The sequence below is a fragment of the Oncorhynchus gorbuscha genome, unplaced genomic scaffold (assembly GCF_021184085.1).
Source record: "Oncorhynchus gorbuscha isolate QuinsamMale2020 ecotype Even-year unplaced genomic scaffold, OgorEven_v1.0 Un_scaffold_915, whole genome shotgun sequence".
NCBI lineage: Eukaryota > Metazoa > Chordata > Actinopteri > Salmoniformes > Salmonidae > Oncorhynchus > Oncorhynchus gorbuscha.
Window position 1 is genome coordinate 158,139 of NW_025745878.1, and position 20,516 is coordinate 178,654.

General features: G+C 37.6%; 2 protein-coding genes across 2 annotated transcripts in view; one reads left to right on the forward strand and one right to left on the reverse strand.

The window, feature by feature from the left end:
• Nucleotides 1–20,516, reverse strand: part of ncf4 (neutrophil cytosolic factor 4) — a 76,980-nt gene that overhangs the window by 29,634 nt on the left and 26,830 nt on the right. Inside the window, exon 7 of the mRNA XM_046336077.1 lies at nucleotides 2,849–2,947. Coding sequence (XP_046192033.1) covers nucleotides 2,849–2,947 — 99 coding nt within the window. The remainder of the gene's footprint in view (nucleotides 1–2,848; nucleotides 2,948–20,516) is intronic.
• Nucleotides 2,864–20,516, forward strand: part of LOC124020802 (parvalbumin alpha) — a 74,121-nt gene continuing 56,468 nt past the window's right edge. The window contains exon 1 of the mRNA XM_046336079.1: nucleotides 2,864–3,100. The gene's annotated coding sequence lies outside the window, so the exon portion shown is untranslated. The remainder of the gene's footprint in view (nucleotides 3,101–20,516) is intronic.

Consider the following 20,516-nt stretch of genomic DNA (forward strand, 5'->3'; position numbering starts at 1 on the left):
CCTCTCTCTCTGCATCATGTGTGTTTGTGTGTGTGTGTGTCTCTCTCTCTCGCTCTCTCTCTCCTCTTCCCCTACCACTCTCTCTTCCCCTCTGGGTCTCAGGAGAGGGCTCTCTCTCTCTCCTCTCTGGGGCGGCCCTCTCTCTCTCTCTCTCTCTCTCTCATTCTCATAGGTATTCCTCTTGTCCAGGTGGGTTCTCTCTCTCTCTCTCTCTCTCTCTCCCTGACTAGTCTCTCAAAGCACTTCATGATCTCTAGCTCAGTTACCTTAGCTTCTCTTCACTTTACTCATCCCTCTCTCTCTGCATCATGTGTGTTTGTGTGTGTGTGTGTCTCTCTCTCTCGCTCTCTCTCTCCTCTTCCTCATTCTCTCTCTCCTCTTCCCCCTCTCTCCTCTTCCCCTCTCTCTCTCTCTCTCTCTCTCTCTCTCTCTCTCTCTTCTCTCTCTCCTCTCTCTCTCTCTCTCTCTCTCTCTCTCTCTCTCTCTCTCTCTCTCCCCTCTTCTCTCTCTCTCCTCTCTCTCTCGCTCCTCTCTCTCCTCTTCCCCCTCTCTCTCGCTCTCTCTCACCTCTTCCCCCCTCTCTATCTCACCTCTTCCCCCCTCTCTATCTCACCTCTTCCCCCTCTCTCTCACCTCTTCCCCCTCTCTATCTCACCTCTTCCCCCCCTCTCTCTCACCTCTTCCCCCTCTCTCTCACCTTTCCCCCTTCACCTTTCCCCCCTCTCTCTCACCTTTTCCCCCTCTCTCTCTTTTTCCCCCCTCTCTCTCACCTTTTCCCCCTCTCTCTCACCTTTCCCCCCCTCTCTCTCACCTCTTCCCCCTCTCTCTCCCTCTCACCTCTTCCCCCTCTCTCTCACCTCTTCCCCCTCTCTCACCTCTTCCCCCTCTCTCTCACCTCTTCCCCCTCTCTCTCACCTCTTCCCCCTCTCTCTCACCTCTTCCCCCCCCTCTCTCTCACCTCTTCCCCCCTCTCTCTCACCTCTTACCCCCCTCTCTCACCTCTTCCCCCTCTCTCTCACCTCTTACCCCCCTCTCTCAACTCTTCCCCCTCTCTCAACTCTTCCCCCCTCTCTCAACTCTTCCCCCTCTCTCTCAACTCTTCCCCCCTCTCTCTCACCTCTTCCCCCCCTCTCTCTCACCTTTCCCCCTCGCTCTCACCTCTTCCCCCTCTCTCGCTCTCACCTCTTCCCCCTCTCTCTCTCTCACCTCTTCCCCCCCTCTCTCTCTCTCTCTCTCTCTCTCACCCCCTCTCTCACCTCTCCCCCTCTCTCTCACCTCTTCCCCCCCTCTCTCACCTCTTCCCTCTCTCTCTCCTCCTCTCTCTCTCTCCATTCCCTTTCACTTCAATTCAAGGGGCTTTATTGGCATGGGAAACATGTGTTAACATTGCCAAAGCAAAAGTGAAATAAAAGTGAAATAAACAATAGAAAATAACAGTAGACATTACACATACAGAAGTTTCAAAACAATAAAGACATTACAAATGTCATATTATGTATATATACAGTGTTGTAACAATGTACACATTGTTAAAGTACACAAGGGAAGAAAAAAAAGCATAAATATGGGTTGTATTTACAATGGTGTTTTCTCTTCACTGGTTGCCCCTTTCTCTATCCACCCTCTTTCTCATTAACTCTCTAGTCTCTCTCTCTCTCTATCCACCCTCTTTCTCATTAACTCTAGTCTCTCTCTCTCTCTCTATCCACCCTCTTTCTCATTAACTCTCTAGTCTCTCTCTATCTCTCTATCCACCCTCTTTCTCATTAACTCTAGTCTCTCTCTCTTTCTCTATCCACCCTCTTTCTCATTAACTCTCTAGTCTCTCTCTCTCTATCCACCCTCTTTCTCATTAACTCTAGTCTCTCTCTCTCTCTCTCTATCCACCCTCCCTCCCTCTCGCCACCCTCCCTCTCTCTCGCCACCCTCTTTCTCACTCATTCTCTTCTCTCCCTCCCTCCCAGTGCCCATCCATCTCCCTCCCTCCCTTCTCCTCACTCCACATCTCTCTCCTCCCACCGTTCCTCCTCATCCCTCCCCTCTATTCACTCCTCTCCTCTTCCATTTCTCCCTCCTCCATCCCTCCCTCCCTCTCCTCCATCCATCCCTCCCTCTCCTCCTCCCTCTCCTCCTCCATCTCTTCCACATCCTCCATCCATCCCTCCCTCCCTCTCCTCCTCCTCCTCTATCCCTCCCTCCCTCTCTTCCCTCCATCTCTTCCACCTCCTCCATCCATCCCTCCCTCTCCTCCTCCTCCTCTATCCATCCCCCCTCTCCTCCTCCTCCTCTATCCATCCCCCCCCTCTCCTCCTCCTCCTCCTCCTCCATCCATCCCTCCCTCCCTCTCCTCCTCCTCCTCCCTCCCTCATCACTCCCTCTCCTCCTCCATTCCTCCCTCTCCATACCTCCACTCTATTCCTCCACTATTCCTCCCTCCCTCCCTCCATCTCTTCCTTCTCCTCTATCCCTCCCTCCCTCTCTTCCCTCCCTCCCTCTCCTCCATCCCTTCCACCTCCATCCATCCATCCATCCATCCCTCCCTCTCCTCCATCCCTTCCACCTCCTCCATCCATCCATCCCTCCCTCCCTCCCTCCCTCCTCCTCCTCCTCCTCCTCCCTCCCTCCATCTCCATCCCTCCACTCTATTCCTCCCTCCCTCTCCCCCATCCCTCCCTCTCCTCCTCCATCCCTCCACTCTATTCCTCCCACCCTCCCATCCCTCCACTCTATTCCTCCCTACCTCTCCTCCATCCATCCCTCCCTCTCCTTCTCCATCCCTCCTCCCTCTCCATCCCCCCACTCTATTCCTCCCACCCTCCCATCCCTCCATCTCTTGCCTGCAGCTCACCTCCAGCCAGTCTGTGTTAACTCTCCTCAGAAGAAAGATCACCTCTCCAGCTTTCATACTCAGCTCCAGTCGTCCGCTCCCACTGAAGTCGAAGACCACCTGGGAACCACACACACACACACGGAGGAGAACACACACACACACACGGAGGAGAACACAAACACGCCCGCAGCAGGCAGCGGACCAGGATCAACCGAGAGAAAGGGAGAGAAAGAGAGACAGACACAGAGAGAAGACTGAGAAACCGAACAGGTAAGAGTGACTCATTTTACTTGTCTGATGAAGTGAGTGAGAGTGAGAGTGAGAGTGAGAGAGAGAGAGAGAGAGAGAGAACGGGACAGCAATCAGCAGAAGACAAGAGGGAACAAGTGCCAGGAGCGAGAGATGAGAGAAAGAAAGAGGGATCCCTGAAGGAGTACAGAGACAGAGAGAACAGGACACTGGTGTGAGTCAGGGAGACGGGCTCTGAAGGGATGAAACGGACCATAAGTGGTTTTGTTTGTGACTAGAGCAGATCTTCACAGTGCAGGAAATCACTCGACAACACTCCTACTCCTAATGCTGCACAACGCGTGGGATCGGACAGGCACACAGCTAAGAGAGACGAGAGAGAGCTGAGCGCTTAGCGAGTGGGCAAGTGTGAGTACATGTGTGAGTGCGTGTGTGAGTGCGTGCGTGTGTGTGTGTGTGTGGGTGGATGGGAGAGGAGATATGCAGGGGGTTCGTAAAAGCAGACAAGTATAAAAACTAGAAAACTGTGATTGAGAGAATGTGGAAAAAGAGATAAAAAGAGAACATACTTTAAAGGATTAAAAGCAAGTCGTGATAGTGTATTTTATAGTGTGGCTTTGAGCTGAGTCATGATAGTGTATTTTATAGTGTGGCTTTGAGCTGAGTCATGATAGTGTATTTTATAGTGTGGCTTTGAGCTGAGTCATGATAGTGTATTTTATAGTGTGGCTTTGAGCGGAGTCATGATAGTGTATTTTATAGTGTGGCTTTGAGCTGAGTCGTGATAGTGTATTTTATAGTGTGGCTTTGAGCTGAGTCATGATAGTGTATTTTATAGTGTGGCTTTGAGCTGAGTCATGATAGTGTATTTTATAGTGTGGCTTTGAGCTGAGTCATGATAATGTATTTTATAGTGTGGCTTTGAGCTGAGTCATGATAGTGTATTTTATAGTGTGGCTTTGAGCTGAGTCATGATATAGTGTATTTTATAGTGTGGCTTTGAGCTGAGTCATGGTAGTGTATTTTATAGTGTGGCTTTGAGCTGAGTCATGATAGTGTATTTTATAGTGTGGCTTTGAGCTGAGTCATGATAGTGTATTTTATAGTGTGGCTTTGAGCTGAGTCATGATAGTGTATTTTATAGTGTGGCTTTGAGCTGAGTCATGGTAGTGTATTTTATAATGTGGCTTCTTGGAGGATTACCTTTGTTCTTGTGGAATTCCACAAGAACAAAGGTAATCCTCCAAGACAAAAAGGTAAATCCACAAGGTGGAAGGTAAAGCACAAAAAGCCTCAAAAGATAATCAAAAACAAACAAACAAGAACAAAAAAAACAGAATTCCACAAGAGAGTCCACCGGGATCAACAAGAGTTCACAGAGTACTAGGGCTGGGTGCTAACATACAAACACAGAGCACAGAACTGAGGAAAACAAAGGGTTTAAATACAATCAGGGGAAATGAGGCACAGGTGCTAATAATAATGGGGATCAAGGGAAAACAAAAGGTCAAAAGGCACAATGGGGGCATCTAGTGACCAAAAACCAGAACAACCCTGGCCAAATCCTGACACTAATGAGAAACAATATGGTAAGAAGCTTTTCGTCCGCACAACTGCCAGGTATTAAAGAGTAGTTAATCACCTGTTTAATGATGGTAGTAACATAAAGAGTAGTTAATCACCTGTTTAATGATGGTAGTAACATAAAGAGTAGTTAATCACCTGTTTAATGATGGTAGTAACATAAAGAGTAGTTAATCACCTGTTTAATGATGGTAGTAACATAAAGAGTAGTTAATCACCTGTTTAATGATGGTAGTAACATAAAGAGTAGTTAATCACCTGTTTAATGATGGTAGTAACATAAAGAGTAGTTAATCACCTGTTTAATGATGGTAGTAACATAAAGAGTAGTTAATCACCTGTTTAATGATGGTAGTAACATAAAGAGTAGTTAATCACCTGTTTAATGATGGTAGTAACATAAAGAGTAGTTAATCACCTGTTTAATGATGGTAGTAACATAAAGAGTAGTTAATCACCTGTTTAATGATGGTAGTAACATAAAGAGTAGTTAATCACCTGTTTAATGATGGTAGTAACATAAAGAGTAGTTAATCACCTGTTTAATGATGGTAGTAACATAAAGAGTAGTTAATCACCTGTTTAATGATGGTAGTAACATAAAGAGTAGTTAATCACCTGTTTAATGATGGTAGTAACATAAAGAGTAGTTAATCACCTGTTTAATGATGGTAGTAACATAAAGAGTAGTTAATCACCTGTTTAATGATGGTAGTAACATAAAGAGTAGTTAATCACCTGTTTAATGATGGTAGTAACATAAAGAGTAGTTAATCACCTGTTTAATGATGGTAGTAACATAAAGAGTAGTTAATCACCTGTTTAATGATGGTAGTAACATAAAGAGTAGTTAATCACCTGTTTTTAATGATGGTAGTAACATAAAGAGTAGTTAATCACCTGTTTAATGATGGTAGTAACATAAAGAGTAGTTAATCACCTGTTTAATGATGGTAGTAACATAAAGAGTAGTTAATCACCTGTTTAATGATGGTAGTAACATAAAGAGTAGTTAATCAGTTTAATGATGGTAGTAACATAAAGAGTAGTTAATCACCTGTTTAATGATGGTAGTAACATAAAGAGTAGTTAATCACCTGTTTAATGATGGTAGTAACATAAAGAGTAGTTAATCACCTGTTTAATGATGGTAGTAACATAAAGAGTAGTTTAATGATGGTAGTAACATAAAGAGTAGTTAATCACCTGTTTAATGATGGTAGTAACATAAAGAGTAGTTAATCACCTGTTTAATGATGGTAGTAACATAAAGAGTAGTTAATCACCTGTTTAATGATGGTAGTAACATAAAGAGTAGTTTAATGATGGTAGTAACATAAAGAGTAGTTAATCACCTGTTTAATGATGGTAGTAACATAAAGAGTAGTTAATCACCTGTTTAATGATGGTAGTAACATAAAGAGTAGTTTAATGATGTTTAACATGATGGTAGTTAATCACCTAGTTTAATGATGGTAGTAACATAAAGAGTAGTTAATCACCTGTTTAATGATGGTAGTAACATAAAGAGTAGTTAATCACCTGTTTAATGATGGTAGTAACATAAAAGTAGTTAATCAGTTTAATGATGGTAGTAACATAAAGAGTAGTTAATCACCTGTTTAATGATGGTAGTAACATAAAGAGTAGTTAATCACCTGTTTAATGATGGTAGTAACATAAAGAGTAGTTAATCACCTGTTTAATGATGGTAGTAACATAAAAAGTTAATCACCTGTTTAATGATGGTAGTAACATAAAGAGTAGTTAATCACCTGTTTAATGATGGTAGTAACATAAAGAGTAGTTAATCACCTGTTTAATGATGGTAGTAACATAAAGAGTTAATAGTTTAATGATGGTAGTAACATAAAGAGTAGTTAATCACCTGTTTAATGATGGTAGTAACATAAAGAGTAGTTAATCACCTGTTTAATGATGGTAGTAACATAAAGAGTTAATCAGTTTAATGATGGTAGTAACATAAAGAGTAGTTAATCACCTGTTTAATGATGGTAGTAACATAAAGAGTAGTTAATCACCTGTTTAATGTTTAATGATGGTAGTAACATAAAGAGTAGTTAATCACCTGTTTAATGATGGTAGTAACATAAAGAGTAGTTAATCACCTGTTTAATGATGGTAGTAACATAAAAGAGTTAATAGTTTAATGATGGTAGTAACATAAAGAGTAGTTAATCACCTGTTTAATGATGGTAGTAACATAAAAGTAGTTAATCACCTGTTTAATGATGGTAGTAACATAAAGAGTAGTTAATCACCTGTTTAATGATGGTAGTAACATAAAGAGTAGTTAATCACCTGTTTAATGATGGTAGTAACATAAAGAGTAGTTAATCACCTGTTTAATGATGGTAGTAACATAAAGAGTAGTTAATCACCTGTTTAATGATGGTAGTAACATAAAGAGTAGTTAATCACCTGTTTAATGATGGTAGTAACATAAAAGTAGTTAATCACCTGTTTAATGATGGTAGTAACATAAAGAGTAGTTAATCACCTGTTTAATGATGGTAGTAACATAAAGAGTAGTTAATCACCTGTTTAATGATGGTAGTAACATAAAAAGTAGTTAATCACCTGTTTAATGATGGTAGTAACATAAAAGTAGTTAATCACCTGTTTAATGATGGTAGTAACATAAAAGTAGTTAATAGTTTAATGATGGTAGTAACATAAAGAGTAGTTAATCACCTGTTTAATGATGGTAGTAACATAAAGAGTAGTTAATCACCTGTTTAATGATGGTAGTAACATAAAGAGTTAATCAGTTTAATGATGGTAGTAACATAAAGAGTAGTTAATCACCTGTTTAATGATGGTAGTAACATAAAGAGTAGTTAATAGTTAATCACCTGTTTAATGATGGTAGTAACATAAAGAGTAGTTAATCACCTGTTTAATGATGGTAGTAACATAAAGAGTAGTTAATCACCTGTTTAATGATGGTAGTAACATAAAGAGTAGTTAATCACCTGTTTAATGATGGTAGTAACATAAAGAGTAGTTAATCACCTGTTTAATGATGGTAGTAACATAAAGAGTAGTTAATCACCTGTTTAATGATGGTAGTAACATAAAGAGTAGTTAATCACCTGTTTAATGATGGTAGTAACATAAAAGTAGTTAATCACCTGTTTAATGATGGTAGTAACATAAAGAGTAGTTAATCACCTGTTTAATGATGGTAGTAACATAAAGAGTAGTTAATCACCTGTTTAATGATGGTAGTAACATAAAGTAGTAGTTTAATGATGGTAGTAACATAAAGAGTAGTTAATCACCTGTTTAATGATGGTAGTAACATAAAGAGTAGTTAATCACCTGTTTAATGATGGTAGTAACATAAAGAGTAGTTAATCACCTGTTTAATGATGGTAGTAACATAAAGAGTAGTTAATCAGTTTAATGATGGTAGTAACATAAAGAGTAGTTAATCACCTGTTTAATGATGGTAGTAACATAAAGAGTAGTTAATCACCTGTTTAATGATGGTAGTAACATAAAGAGTAGTTAATCACCTGTTTAATGATGGTAGTAACATAAAAAGTTAATCACCTGTTTAATGATGGTAGTAACATAAAGAGTAGTTAATCAGTTTAAATCAGTAGTTAATGTTTAATGATGGTAGTAACATAAAGAGTAGTTAATCACCTGTTTAATGATGGTAGTAACATAAAAGTAGTTAATCACCTGTTTAATGATGGTAGTAACATAAAGAGTAGTTAATCACCTGTTTAATGATGGTAGTAACATAAAGAGTAGTTAATCACCTGTTTAATGATGGTAGTAACATAAAAGTAGTTAATCACCTGTTTAATGATGGTAGTAACATAAAGAGTAGTTAATCACCTGTTTAATGATGGTAGTAACATAAAGAGTAGTTAATCACCTGTTTAATGATGGTAGTAACATAAAGAGTAGTTAATCACCTGTTTAATGATGGTAGTAACATAAAGAGTAGTTAATCACCTGTTTAATGATGGTAGTAACATAAAGAGTAGTTAATCACCTGTTAATCATTAATGATGGTAGTAACATAAAGAGTAGTTAATCACCTGTTTAATGATGGTAGTAACATAAAGAGTAGTTAATCACCTGTTTAATGATGGTAGTAACATAAAGAGTAGTTAATCACCTGTTTAATGATGGTAGTAACATAAAGAGTAGTTAATCACCTGTTTAATGATGGTAGTAACATAAAGAGTAGTTAATCACCTGTTTAATGATGGTAGTAACATAAAGAGTAGTTAATCACCTGTTTAATGATGGTAGTAACATAAAGAGTAGTTAATCACCTGTTTAATGATGGTAGTAACATAAAGAGTAGTTAATCACCTGTTTAATGATGGTAGTAACATAAAGAGTAGTTTAATGATGGTAGTAACATAAAGAGTAGTTAATCACCTGTTTAATGATGGTAGTAACATAAAGAGTAGTTAATCACCTGTTTAATGATGGTAGTAACATAAAGAGTAGTTAATCACCTGTTTAATGATGGTAGTAACATAAAGAGTTAGTTTAATGATGGTAGTAACATAAAGAGTAGTTAATCACCTGTTTAATGATGGTAGTAACATAAAGAGTAGTTAATCACCTGTTTAATGATGGTAGTAACATAAAGAGTAGTTAATCACCTGTTTAATGATGGTAGTAACATAAAGTTAATAGTTTAATGATGGTAGTAACATAAAGAGTAGTTAATCACCTGTTTAATGATGGTAGTAACATAAAGAGTAGTTAATCACCTGTTTAATGATGGTAGTAACATAAAAGTAGTTAATAGTTTAATGATGGTAGTAACATAAAGAGTAGTTAATCACCTGTTTAATGATGGTAGTAACATAAAGAGTAGTTAATCACCTGTTTAATGATGGTAGTAACATAAAGAGTAGTTAATCACCTGTTTAATGATGGTAGTAACATAAAGAGTAGTTTAATGATGGTAGTAACATAAAGAGTAGTTAATCACCTGTTTAATGATGGTAGTAACATAAAGAGTAGTTAATCACCTGTTTAATGATGGTAGTAACATAAAGAGTAGTTAATCACCTGTTTAATGATGGTAGTAACATAAAAGTAGTTAAGTTTAATGATGGTAGTAACATAAAGAGTAGTTAATCACCTGTTTAATGATGGTAGTAACATAAAGAGTAGTTAATCACCTGTTTAATGATGGTAGTAACATAAAAGTAGTACCTGTTTAATGATGGTAGTAACATAAAGAGTAGTTAATCACCTGTTTAATGATGGTAGTAACATAAAGAGTAGTTAATCACCTGTTTAATGATGGTAGTAACATAAAGAGTAGTTAATCACCTGTTTAATGATGGTAGTAACATAAAGTAGTTAATCACCTGTTTAATGATGGTAGTAACATAAAGAGTAGTTAATCACCTGTTTAATGATGGTAGTAACATAAAGAGTAGTTAATCACCTGTTTAATGATGGTAGTAACATAAAGAGTAGTTAATCACCTGTTTAATGATGGTAGTAACATAAAAAGTAGTTAATCACCTGTTTAATGATGGTAGTAACATAAAGAGTAGTTAATCACCTGTTTAATGATGGTAGTAACATAAAGAGTAGTTAATCACCTGTTTAATGATGGTAGTAACATAAAAGAGTTAATCAGTTTAATGATGGTAGTAACATAAAGAGTAGTTAATCACCTGTTTAATGATGGTAGTAACATAAAGAGTAGTTAATCACCTGTTTAATGATGGTAGTAACATAAAGAGTTAATAGTTTAATGATGGTAGTAACATAAAGAGTAGTTAATCACCTGTTTAATGATGGTAGTAACATAAAGAGTAGTTAATCACCTGTTTAATGATGGTAGTAACATAAAGAGTAGTTAATCACCTGTTTAATGATGGTAGTAACATAAAGAGTAGTTAATCACCTGTTTAATGATGGTAGTAACATAAAAGAGTTAATAGTTTAATGATGGTAGTAACATAAAGAGTAGTTAATCACCTGTTTAATGATGGTAGTAACATAAAGAGTAGTTAATCACCTGTTTAATGATGGTAGTAACATAAAGAGTAGTTTAATGATGGTAGTAACATAAAGAGTAGTTTAATGATGGTAGTAACATAAAAGAGTAGTTTAATGATGGTAGTAACATAAAGAGTAGTTAATCACCTGTTTAATGATGGTAGTAACATAAAGAGTAGTTAATCACCTGTTTAATGATGGTAGTAACATAAAGTTAGTAGTTTAATGATGGTAGTAACATAAAGAGTAGTTAATCACCTGTTTAATGATGGTAGTAACATAAAGAGTAGTTAATCACCTGTTTAATGATGGTAGTAACATAAAGAGTAGTTAATCACCTGTTTAATGATGGTAGTAACATAAAGAGTAGTTAATCACCTGTTTAATGATGGTAGTAACATAAAGAGTAGTTAATCACCTGTTTAATGATGGTAGTAACATAAAGAGTAGTTAATCACCTGTTTAATGATGGTAGTAACATAAAGAGTAGTTAATCACCTGTTTAATGATGGTAGTAACATAAAGAGTAGTTAATCACCTGTTTAATGATGGTAGTAACATAAAGAGTAGTTTAATGATGGTAGTAACATAAAGAGTTAATAAAGAGTAGTTAATCACCTGTTTAATGATGGTAGTAACATAAAGAGTAGTTAATCACCTGTTTAATGATGGTAGTAACGCTGGTCAGTTAATCACCTGTTTAATGCTGACTCTACACTCCAAGACTGCTTCCATCACGTGGACTGGGACATGTTTCTGTTTAATGATGGTAACAGATGGGAATATTGACATAAAGAGTAGTTAATACGCTGATTCGGTGTGCATAAAGAGAGTTCATTAACGATGGTAGTCATAAAGATGTTTCCCATAGCAACGATAAAAACATTCCCTAACCAGAAACCGTGGATTGATGGCAGCATTCGCGTAACTCGAACCACTGTTTAATCAGGGCAAGGTGTCTGGCAACATGACTGAATACAAACAGTGCAGTTAATCCCTCCGTAAGGCTATCAAACAAGCTAAGCGTCAGTAACAGAGACAAAGTGGAATCTGTTTAATCAATGGCTCAGACACAAGAGGCATGTGGCAGGGTCTACAGTCAATCACGGTTTAAAGATGAAATCCAGCCCAGTTTAGTCACGGACCAGGATGTCTTGCTCCCAGGCAGACTAAATAACTTTTTGCCCGTTTAATGAGGACAATACAGTGCCAGTTAACACCTGTTTAATGATGGAAACATGCAGTTAATCTCCTGTTTAATGATGCAGCATAAAGGTAGATTAAGACATTTAAACGTGTTAACCCTCGCAAGGCTGCAGTAGTTAATCACCTCCGAGCATTTACCAGCTGGCCGGTGTGTTTACGGACATATTTAATCAATCCCTAATACCAGTCTGCTGTTTAACATGCTTCAAGAGGGCCACCATTGTTCCTGTTCCCAAGAAAGTAGTTAAAGTTTAATGATGGTAGTAACATACCGAGTAGTTAATCCGTCATCATGAAGTGCTTTGAGAGACTAGTCAAGGACCATATCACCTCCACCCTACCTGACACCCTAGACCCACTCCAATTTGCTAACATAAAATAGGTCCACAGACGATGCAATCTCAACCACACTGCACATGATGGTAGTAACATGCCTAACCCACCTGGACAAGAGGAATACATATGTGAGAATGCTGTTCATCGACTACAGCTCGTTTAATGCATTCAACACCATAGTACCCTCCAATGCTAGTAACATAAAGCTCGAACCCTGGGTCTCGACCTGTTTAATGGGTACTGGACTTCCTGAGTAGTTAATCACCTGTTTAATGATGGTAGTAGGCATACAACATCTCCTCCCGCTGATCCTCAACACGGGGCCCTGTTTAAGGGTGCGTTCTGAGCCCTCTCCTGTACTCCCTGTTAATCACGAATGCGTAGTAACATAACGCCTCCAACTCAATCATCAAGTTTTGATGGGTAACACAAACAGTGGTAGTTTAATGATTACCAATAAAGAGTAGTTAATCGGCTGTTTACAGGGAGGAGGTGAGGGCCCTTGGAGTGTGGTGTCAGGAAAATAACCTCACACTCAACGTTCAACAAAACTAAGGAGATGATTGTGGAATCAGGAAACAGCAGAGGTTAACACCTGTTTAATATCCACATCGATGGAACAGTAGTAGTGGAGAGGGTAGTTAATCACCTTTTAATGATGGCATACACATCACAGACAAACTGAATTGGTCCACTCACACTGACAGTTTAATGATCGTGAAGAAGGCGCAGTTTAACGCCTGATTCAACCTCAGGAGGCTGAAGAAATGGCTTGTCACCAAAAGCACTCACAAACTTCTACAGATGCACAATCGAGAGTTAATCCTGTTTAATGATGGCTAGTATCACCGCCTGGTATCGGTTTAATGCTCTGCCCTCAACCGTAAGGCTCTCCAGAGGGTAGTGAGGACTGCACAGTAGTTAATCACCGGGGGCAAACTACCTGCCCTCCAGGACACCTACACCACCCGTTGTTACAGGAAGGCCATAAAGATCATCAAGGACATCAACCACCCGAACCACTGCCTGTTCACCCCGCTATCATCCAAAGGCGAGGTCAGTTTACAGGTGCATCAAAGCTGGGACCGAGAGACTGAAAAACAGTTTAATCTCAAGGCCATCAGACTGTTAAATAGCCACCACTAACATTGAGTGGCTGCTGCCAACACACTGTCATTGACACTGACCCAACTCCAGCCATTTTAATAATGGGAATTGATGTAAATATATCACTAGCCACTTTAAACAATGCTTTATATAATGTTACTTACCCTACATTATTCATCTCATATACATATGTATATACTGATGGTAGTAACATCGACTGCATCCTTATGTAACACATGTATCACTAGCCTGTTTAATGATGCCACTTTGTTTACTTTGTCTACACACTCATCTCATATGTTTAATATACTGTACTCGATACCATCTACTGTATGCTGCTCTGTACCATCACTCATTCATATATCCTAATATGTACATGTTCCTTATCCCCTTACACTGTGTATAAGACAGTAGTTTTGGAATTGTTAGTTAGATTACTTGTTGGTTATCACTGCATTGTAGTAACTAGAAGCAGTTAATCATGTTTACATGATGGCATTAACATCTGCTAACCATGTGTATGTGACAAATAAAATTTGATTTGATTTGATTTAGTAACATAAAGAGTAGTTTAATGATGGTAGTAACATAAAGAGTAGTTAATCACCTGTTTAATGATGGTAGTAACATAAAGAGTAGTTAATCACCTGTTTAACGATGGTAGTAACATAAAGAGTAGTTAATCACCTGTTTAATGATGGTAGTAACATAAAGAGTAGTTTAATGATGGTAGTAACATAAAGAGTAGTTAATCACCTGTTTAATGATGGTAGTAACATAAAGAGTAGTTAATCACCTGTTTAACGATGGTAGTAACATAAAGAGTAGTTAATCACCTGTTTAATGATGGTAGTAACATAAAGAGTAGTTTAATGATGGTAGTAACATAAAGAGTAGTTAATCACCTGTTTAATGATGGTAGTAACATAAAGAGTAGTTAATCACCTGTTTAATGATGGTAGTAACATAAAGAGTAGTTTAATGATGGTAGTAACATAAAGAGTAGTTAATCACCTGTTTAATGATGGTAGTAACATAAAGAGTAGTTAATCAATGTTTAATGATGGTTAATAAACCTAGTTTAATGATGGTAGTAACATAAAGAGTAGTTTAATGATGGTAGTAACATAAAGAGTAGTTAATCACCTGTTTAATGATGGTAGTAACATAAAGAGTAGTTAATCACCTGTTTAATGATGGTAGTAACATAAAGAGTAGTTAATCACCTGTTTAATGATGGTAGTAACATAAAGAGTAGTTAAACACCTGTTTAATGATGGTAGTAACATAAAGAGTAGTTAAACACCTGTTTAATGATGGTAGTAACATAAAGAGTAGTTAATCACCTGTTTAATGATGGTAGTAACATAAAGAGTAGTTAATCACCTGTTTAATGATGGTAGTAACATAAAGAGTAGTTAATCACCTGTTTAATGATGGTAGTAACATAAAGAGTAGTTAATCACCTGTTTAATGATGGTAGTAACATAAAGAGTAGTTAATCACCTGTTTAATGATGGTAGTAACATAAAGAGTAGTTAATCACCTGTTTAATGATGGTAGTAACATAAAGAGTAGTTAATCACCTGTTTAATGATGGTAGTAACATAAAGAGTAGTTAATCACCTGTTTAATGATGGTAGTAACATAAAGAGTAGTTAATCACCTGTTTAATGATGGTAGTAACATAAAGAGTAGTTAATCACCTGTTTAATGATGGTAGTAACATAAAGAGTAGTTTAATGATGGTAGTAACATAAAGAGTAGTTAATCACCTGTTTAATGATGGTAGTAACATAAAGAGTAGTTAATCACCTGTTTAATGATGGTAGTAACATAAAGAGTAGTTAATCACCTGTTTAATGATGGTAGTAACATAAAGAGTAGTTTAATGATGGTAGTAACATAAAGAGTAGTTAATCACCTGTTTAATGATGGTAGTAACATAAAGAGTAGTTAATCACCTGTTTAATGATGGTAGTAACATAAAGAGTAGTTTAATGATGGTAGTAACATAAAGAGTAGTTAATCACCTGTTTAATGATGGTAGTAACATAAAGAGTAGTTAATCACCTGTTTAATGATGGTAGTAACATAAAGAGTAGTTTAATGATGGTAGTAACATAAAGAGTAGTTTAATGATGGTAGTAACATAAAGAGTAGTTTAATGATGGTAGTAACATAAAGAGTAGTTAATCACCTGTTTAATGATGGTAGTAACATAAAGAGTAGTTAATCACCTGTTTAATGATGGTAGTAACATAAAGAGTAGTTTAATGATGGTAGTAACATAAAGAGTAGTTAATCACCTGTTTAATGATGGTAGTAACATAAAGAGTAGTTAATCACCTGTTTAATGATGGTAGTAACATAAAGAGTAGTTAATCACCTGTTTAATGATGGTAGTAACATAAAGAGTAGTTAATCACCTGTTTAATGATGGTAGTAACATAAAGAGTAGTTAATCACCTGTTTAATGATGGTAGTAACATAAAGAGTAGTTAATCACCTGTTTAATGATGGTAGTAACATAAAGAGTAGTTAATCACCTGTTTAATGATGGTAGTAACATAAAGAGTAGTTAATCACCTGTTTAATGATGGTAGTAACATAAAGAGTAGTTAATCACCTGTTTAATGATGGTAGTAACATAAAGAGTAGTTTAATGATGGTAGTAACATAAAGAGTAGTTAATCACCTGTTTAATGATGGTAGTAACATAAAGAGTAGTTTAATGATGGTAGTAACATAAAGAGTAGTTTAATGATGGTAGTAACATAAAGAGTAGTTAATCACCTGTTTAATGATGGTAGTAACATAAAGAGTAGTTAATCACCTGTTTAATGATGGTAGTAACATAAAGAGTAGTTAATCACCTGTTTAATGATGGTAGTAACATAAAGAGTAGTTAATCACCTGTTTAATGATGGTAGTAACATAAAGAGTAGTTTAATGATGGTAGTAACATAAAGAGTAGTTAATCACCTGTTTAATGATGGTAGTAACATAAAGAGTAGTTAATCACCTGTTTAATGATGGTAGTAACATAAAGAGTAGTTAATCACCTGTTTAATGATGGTAGTAACATAAAGAGTAGTTAATCACCTGTTTAATGATGGTAGTAACATAAAGAGTAGTTTAATGATGGTAGTAACATAAAGAGTAGTTAAACACCTGTTTAATGATGGTAGTAACATAAAGAGTAGTTAATCACCTGTTTAATGATGGTAGTAACATAAAGAGTAGTTAATCACCTGTTTAATGATGGTAGTAACATAAAGAGTAGTTTAATGATGGTAGTAACATAAAGAGTAGTTAATCACCTGTTTAATGATGGTAGTAACATAAAGAGTAGTTTAATGATGGTAGTAACATAAAGAGTAGTTAATCACCTGTTTAATGATGGTAGTAACATAAAGAGTAGTTAAACACCTGTTTAATGATGCTTAGTAACACAAAGAGTAGTTTAATGATGGTAGTAACATAAAGAGTAGTTAATCACCTGTTTAATGATGATAGTACCATAAAGAGTAGTTAATCACCTGTTTAATGATGGTAGTAACATAAAGAGTAGTTTAATGATGGTTAGTAACATAAAGAGTAGTTTAATGATGGTTAGTAACATAAAGAGTAGTTTAATGATGGTTAGTAACATAAAGAGTAGTTTAATGATGGTTAGTAACATAAAGAGTAGTTTAATGATGGTTAGTAACATAAAGAGTAGTTTAATGATGGTTAGTAACATAAAGAGTAGTTAAACACCTGTTTAATGATGCTTAGTAACACAAAGAGTAGTTTAATGATGGTAGTAACATAAAGAGTAGTTAAACACCTGTTTAATGATGCTTAGTAACACAAAGAGTAGTTTAATGATGGTAGTAACATAAAGAGTAGTTAATCACCTGTTTAATGATGATAGTACCATAAAGAGTAGTTAATCACCTGTTTAATGATGGTAGTAACATAAAGAGTAGTTTAATGATGGTTAGTAACATAAAGAGTAGTTAATCTCCTGTTTAATGATGGTAGTAACATAAAGAGTAGTTTAATGATGGTAGTAACATAAAGAGTAGTTTAATGATGGTTAGTAACATAAAGAGTAGTTTAATGATGGTTAGTAACATAAAGAGTAGTTTAATGATGGTTAGTAACATAAAGAGTAGTTCATCACCTGTTTAATGATGGTTAGTAACATAAAGAGTAGTTAATCACCTGTTTAATGATGCTTAGTAACATAAAGAGTAGTTTAATAATGGTAGTAACATAAAGAGTAGTTTAATGATGGTAGTAACATAAAGAGTAGTTAATCACCTGTTTAATGATGCTTAGTAACACAAAGAGTAGTTTAATGATGGTAGTAACATAAAGAGTAGTTAATCACCTGTTTAATGATGCTTAGTAACACAAAGAGTAGTTTAATGATGCTTAGTAACACAAAGAGTAGTTTAATGATGGTAGTAACATAAAGAGTAGTTTAATGATGGTAGTAACATAAAGAGTAGTTTAATGATGTTAGTAACATAAAGAGTAGTTTAATGATGGTTAGTAACAAAGAGTAGTTTAATGATGGTAGTAACATAAAGAGTAGTTTAATGATGGTTAGTAACATAAAGAGTAGTTCATCACCTGTTTAATGATGGTAGTAACATAAAGAGTAGTTCATCTCCTGTTTAATGATGGTAGTAACATAGAGTGACCACACCTTCAGCTCTTTCATCCTACATTAACAATACTAATGTATTTTGTGTGTGTGTGTGTGGTGTGTGGTGTGTGTGTGTGTGTGTGTGTGTGGTGTGTGGTGTGTGGTGTGTGTGTGTGTGTGTTCCTACATTAGTATTACTGCTGTACTGCGCTAACAGGGCATCTGGGGACAGGTAATAAACAAACCTATTACAGATAAGAAGGACACACACACATGCCTGCATGTGGACACACACATTGCACATTGCTGAAGGGGTGGATTAGAGGTGAACAGGAGGAGAGTGAAGGACACAGAGACAGATGATATCAAGACAAAGAGGACAACTACAGATGGAGATGGAGAAGAGAGAGAGAGAGAGAGAGACAAGACAAAGAGAGAGAGAGAAGGACAGAGAGACAGATGATATCAAGACAAAGAGGACAACTACAGATGGAGATGGAGAGAGAGAGAGAGAGAGAGAGAGAGAGAGAGAGAGAGAGAGAGAGAGAGAGAGAGAGAGAGAGAGAGAGAGAGAGAGAGAGAGAGAGAGACAGAGAGAGAGACAGAGACAGAGACAGAGAGAGACAGAGAGAGAGAGACAGAGAGACCGAGAGACCGAGAGACCGAGAGAAGAGAGAGAAAGCAAAAGAGAGAGAAAGCGAAGAGAGAGAGAGGTAGAGAGAGAAAGAGAGGAGTGAGTGAGTGAGTGAGTGAGTGAGTGAGTGAGTGAGTGAGTGAGTGAGTGAGTGAGTGAGTGAGTGAGTGAGTGAGTGAGTGAGAGAGTGAGAGAGTGAGAGAGTGAGAGAGTGAGAGGGAGGGTGTTAAGAGATGTTGAAGCAGTGGGAGTGTGAGGAGCAGTGTATGTGTGTGTGTGGGGGGGTGAGATAAACCCTGTAGTATAGTATAATAGCTACTGTTGTACAGTGAGTGGTATCTGGAGCAGCCCAGGGACACCTTGTTGTGCTACAGGCCCTTCATGTTTTTACATTTAACTCAGTTGGTCAGTTTGTAGGATGTGGTGCCTAGTTGGAACCCAATCCTGCAGTACCTGTGTCACTCCAGGAACAGGGTTGTCTACCCTGGTGTAGGGTAACATTCCCTTAGATGCTGATCTTGGGTCAGTTTTGCACCCTGGAGTACTGTACATACACTTTATATACAAAAAATGCTTAAATCACCCAACATCAGTGCCCGACTGAACTAATGCTCTTTTGGCTGAATGGAAGCAAGTCCCCTCAGCAATGTTCTAACATCTATTGGAAAGCCTTCCCAGAAGAGTGGAGGCTGCTGTAATAGGAAAGGGGAGACCATCTCCATATTAATGCCCATGATTTTGGAATGAGATGTTCAACGAGCAGGTGTCCCCTTACTTTTGGACATCAGTGTATGCGATGCCTGATAACCTGACAATTGGTGCACCAATTCATTATAATCTGAGTGATCCTAGAGACATGCCAAATCACTAGTGTGTGTGTGTGTGTGTGTGTGTGTGTGTGTGTGTGTGTGTGTGTGTGTGTGTGTGTGTGTGTGTGTGTGTGTGTGTGTGTGTGTGTGTGTGTGTGTGTGTGTGTGTGTGTGTGTGTGTGTGTGTGTGTGTGTGTGTGTGTGTGTGTGTGTGTGTGTGTGTGTGTGTACGTGTGAGGGCTAGTTTAATTGAGGCAGTATGTTACAGCAGCAGATTACCCAGACCCTGAGAACACACACTGACACGATTGTGCAGACAACAGCGTGCAGACACACACTACCCAGACCCTGAGAACACACACTGACACGATTGTGCAGACAACAGCGTGCACACACACACACTACCCAGACCCTGAGAACACACTGACACTGCAGACACGCGTTGTGCAGACAACAGCGTGCAGCAGACACACACTACCCAGACCCTGAGAACACACACTGACACGATTGTGCAGACAACAGCGTGCACACACACACACTACCCAGACCCTGAGAACACACACTGACACGATTGTGCAGTACCCAGCGTGTTTAAATTCAGTACACCCAGACCCTGAGAATGGTTACTGACACGATTGTGCAGACAATTCAGACACACACTACCCAGATCCTGCTGTTTAGAATGCAGTACACCAAAAATGTATTGTTTAACGATGTCAAAGTTACTGCAAGGCTTAATGTCATTTAAAGTGTTTGTGTTGCTGTGTGTGTGACTCATTCTAAATGGTTAAGGTAAGGGTTAAATTCAGTCACTCATTCTAAATGGTTAATGTAAGGGTTAAATTCAGTCACTCATTCTAAATGGTTAAGGTAAGGGTTAAATTCAGTCACTCATTCTAAATGGTTAAGGTAAGGGTTAAATTCAGTCACTCATTCTAAATGGTTAAGGTAAGGGTTAAATTCAGTCACTCATTCTAAATGTTTACGGTAAGGGTTAAGGTTTGGGATGGGGTTAGAACCCCCCCACCGGGATTGAACACGCAACCTTCCAGTGGTTAGAGCGTTGGGCCAGTAACCAAAAGGTTGCTGGATCGAATC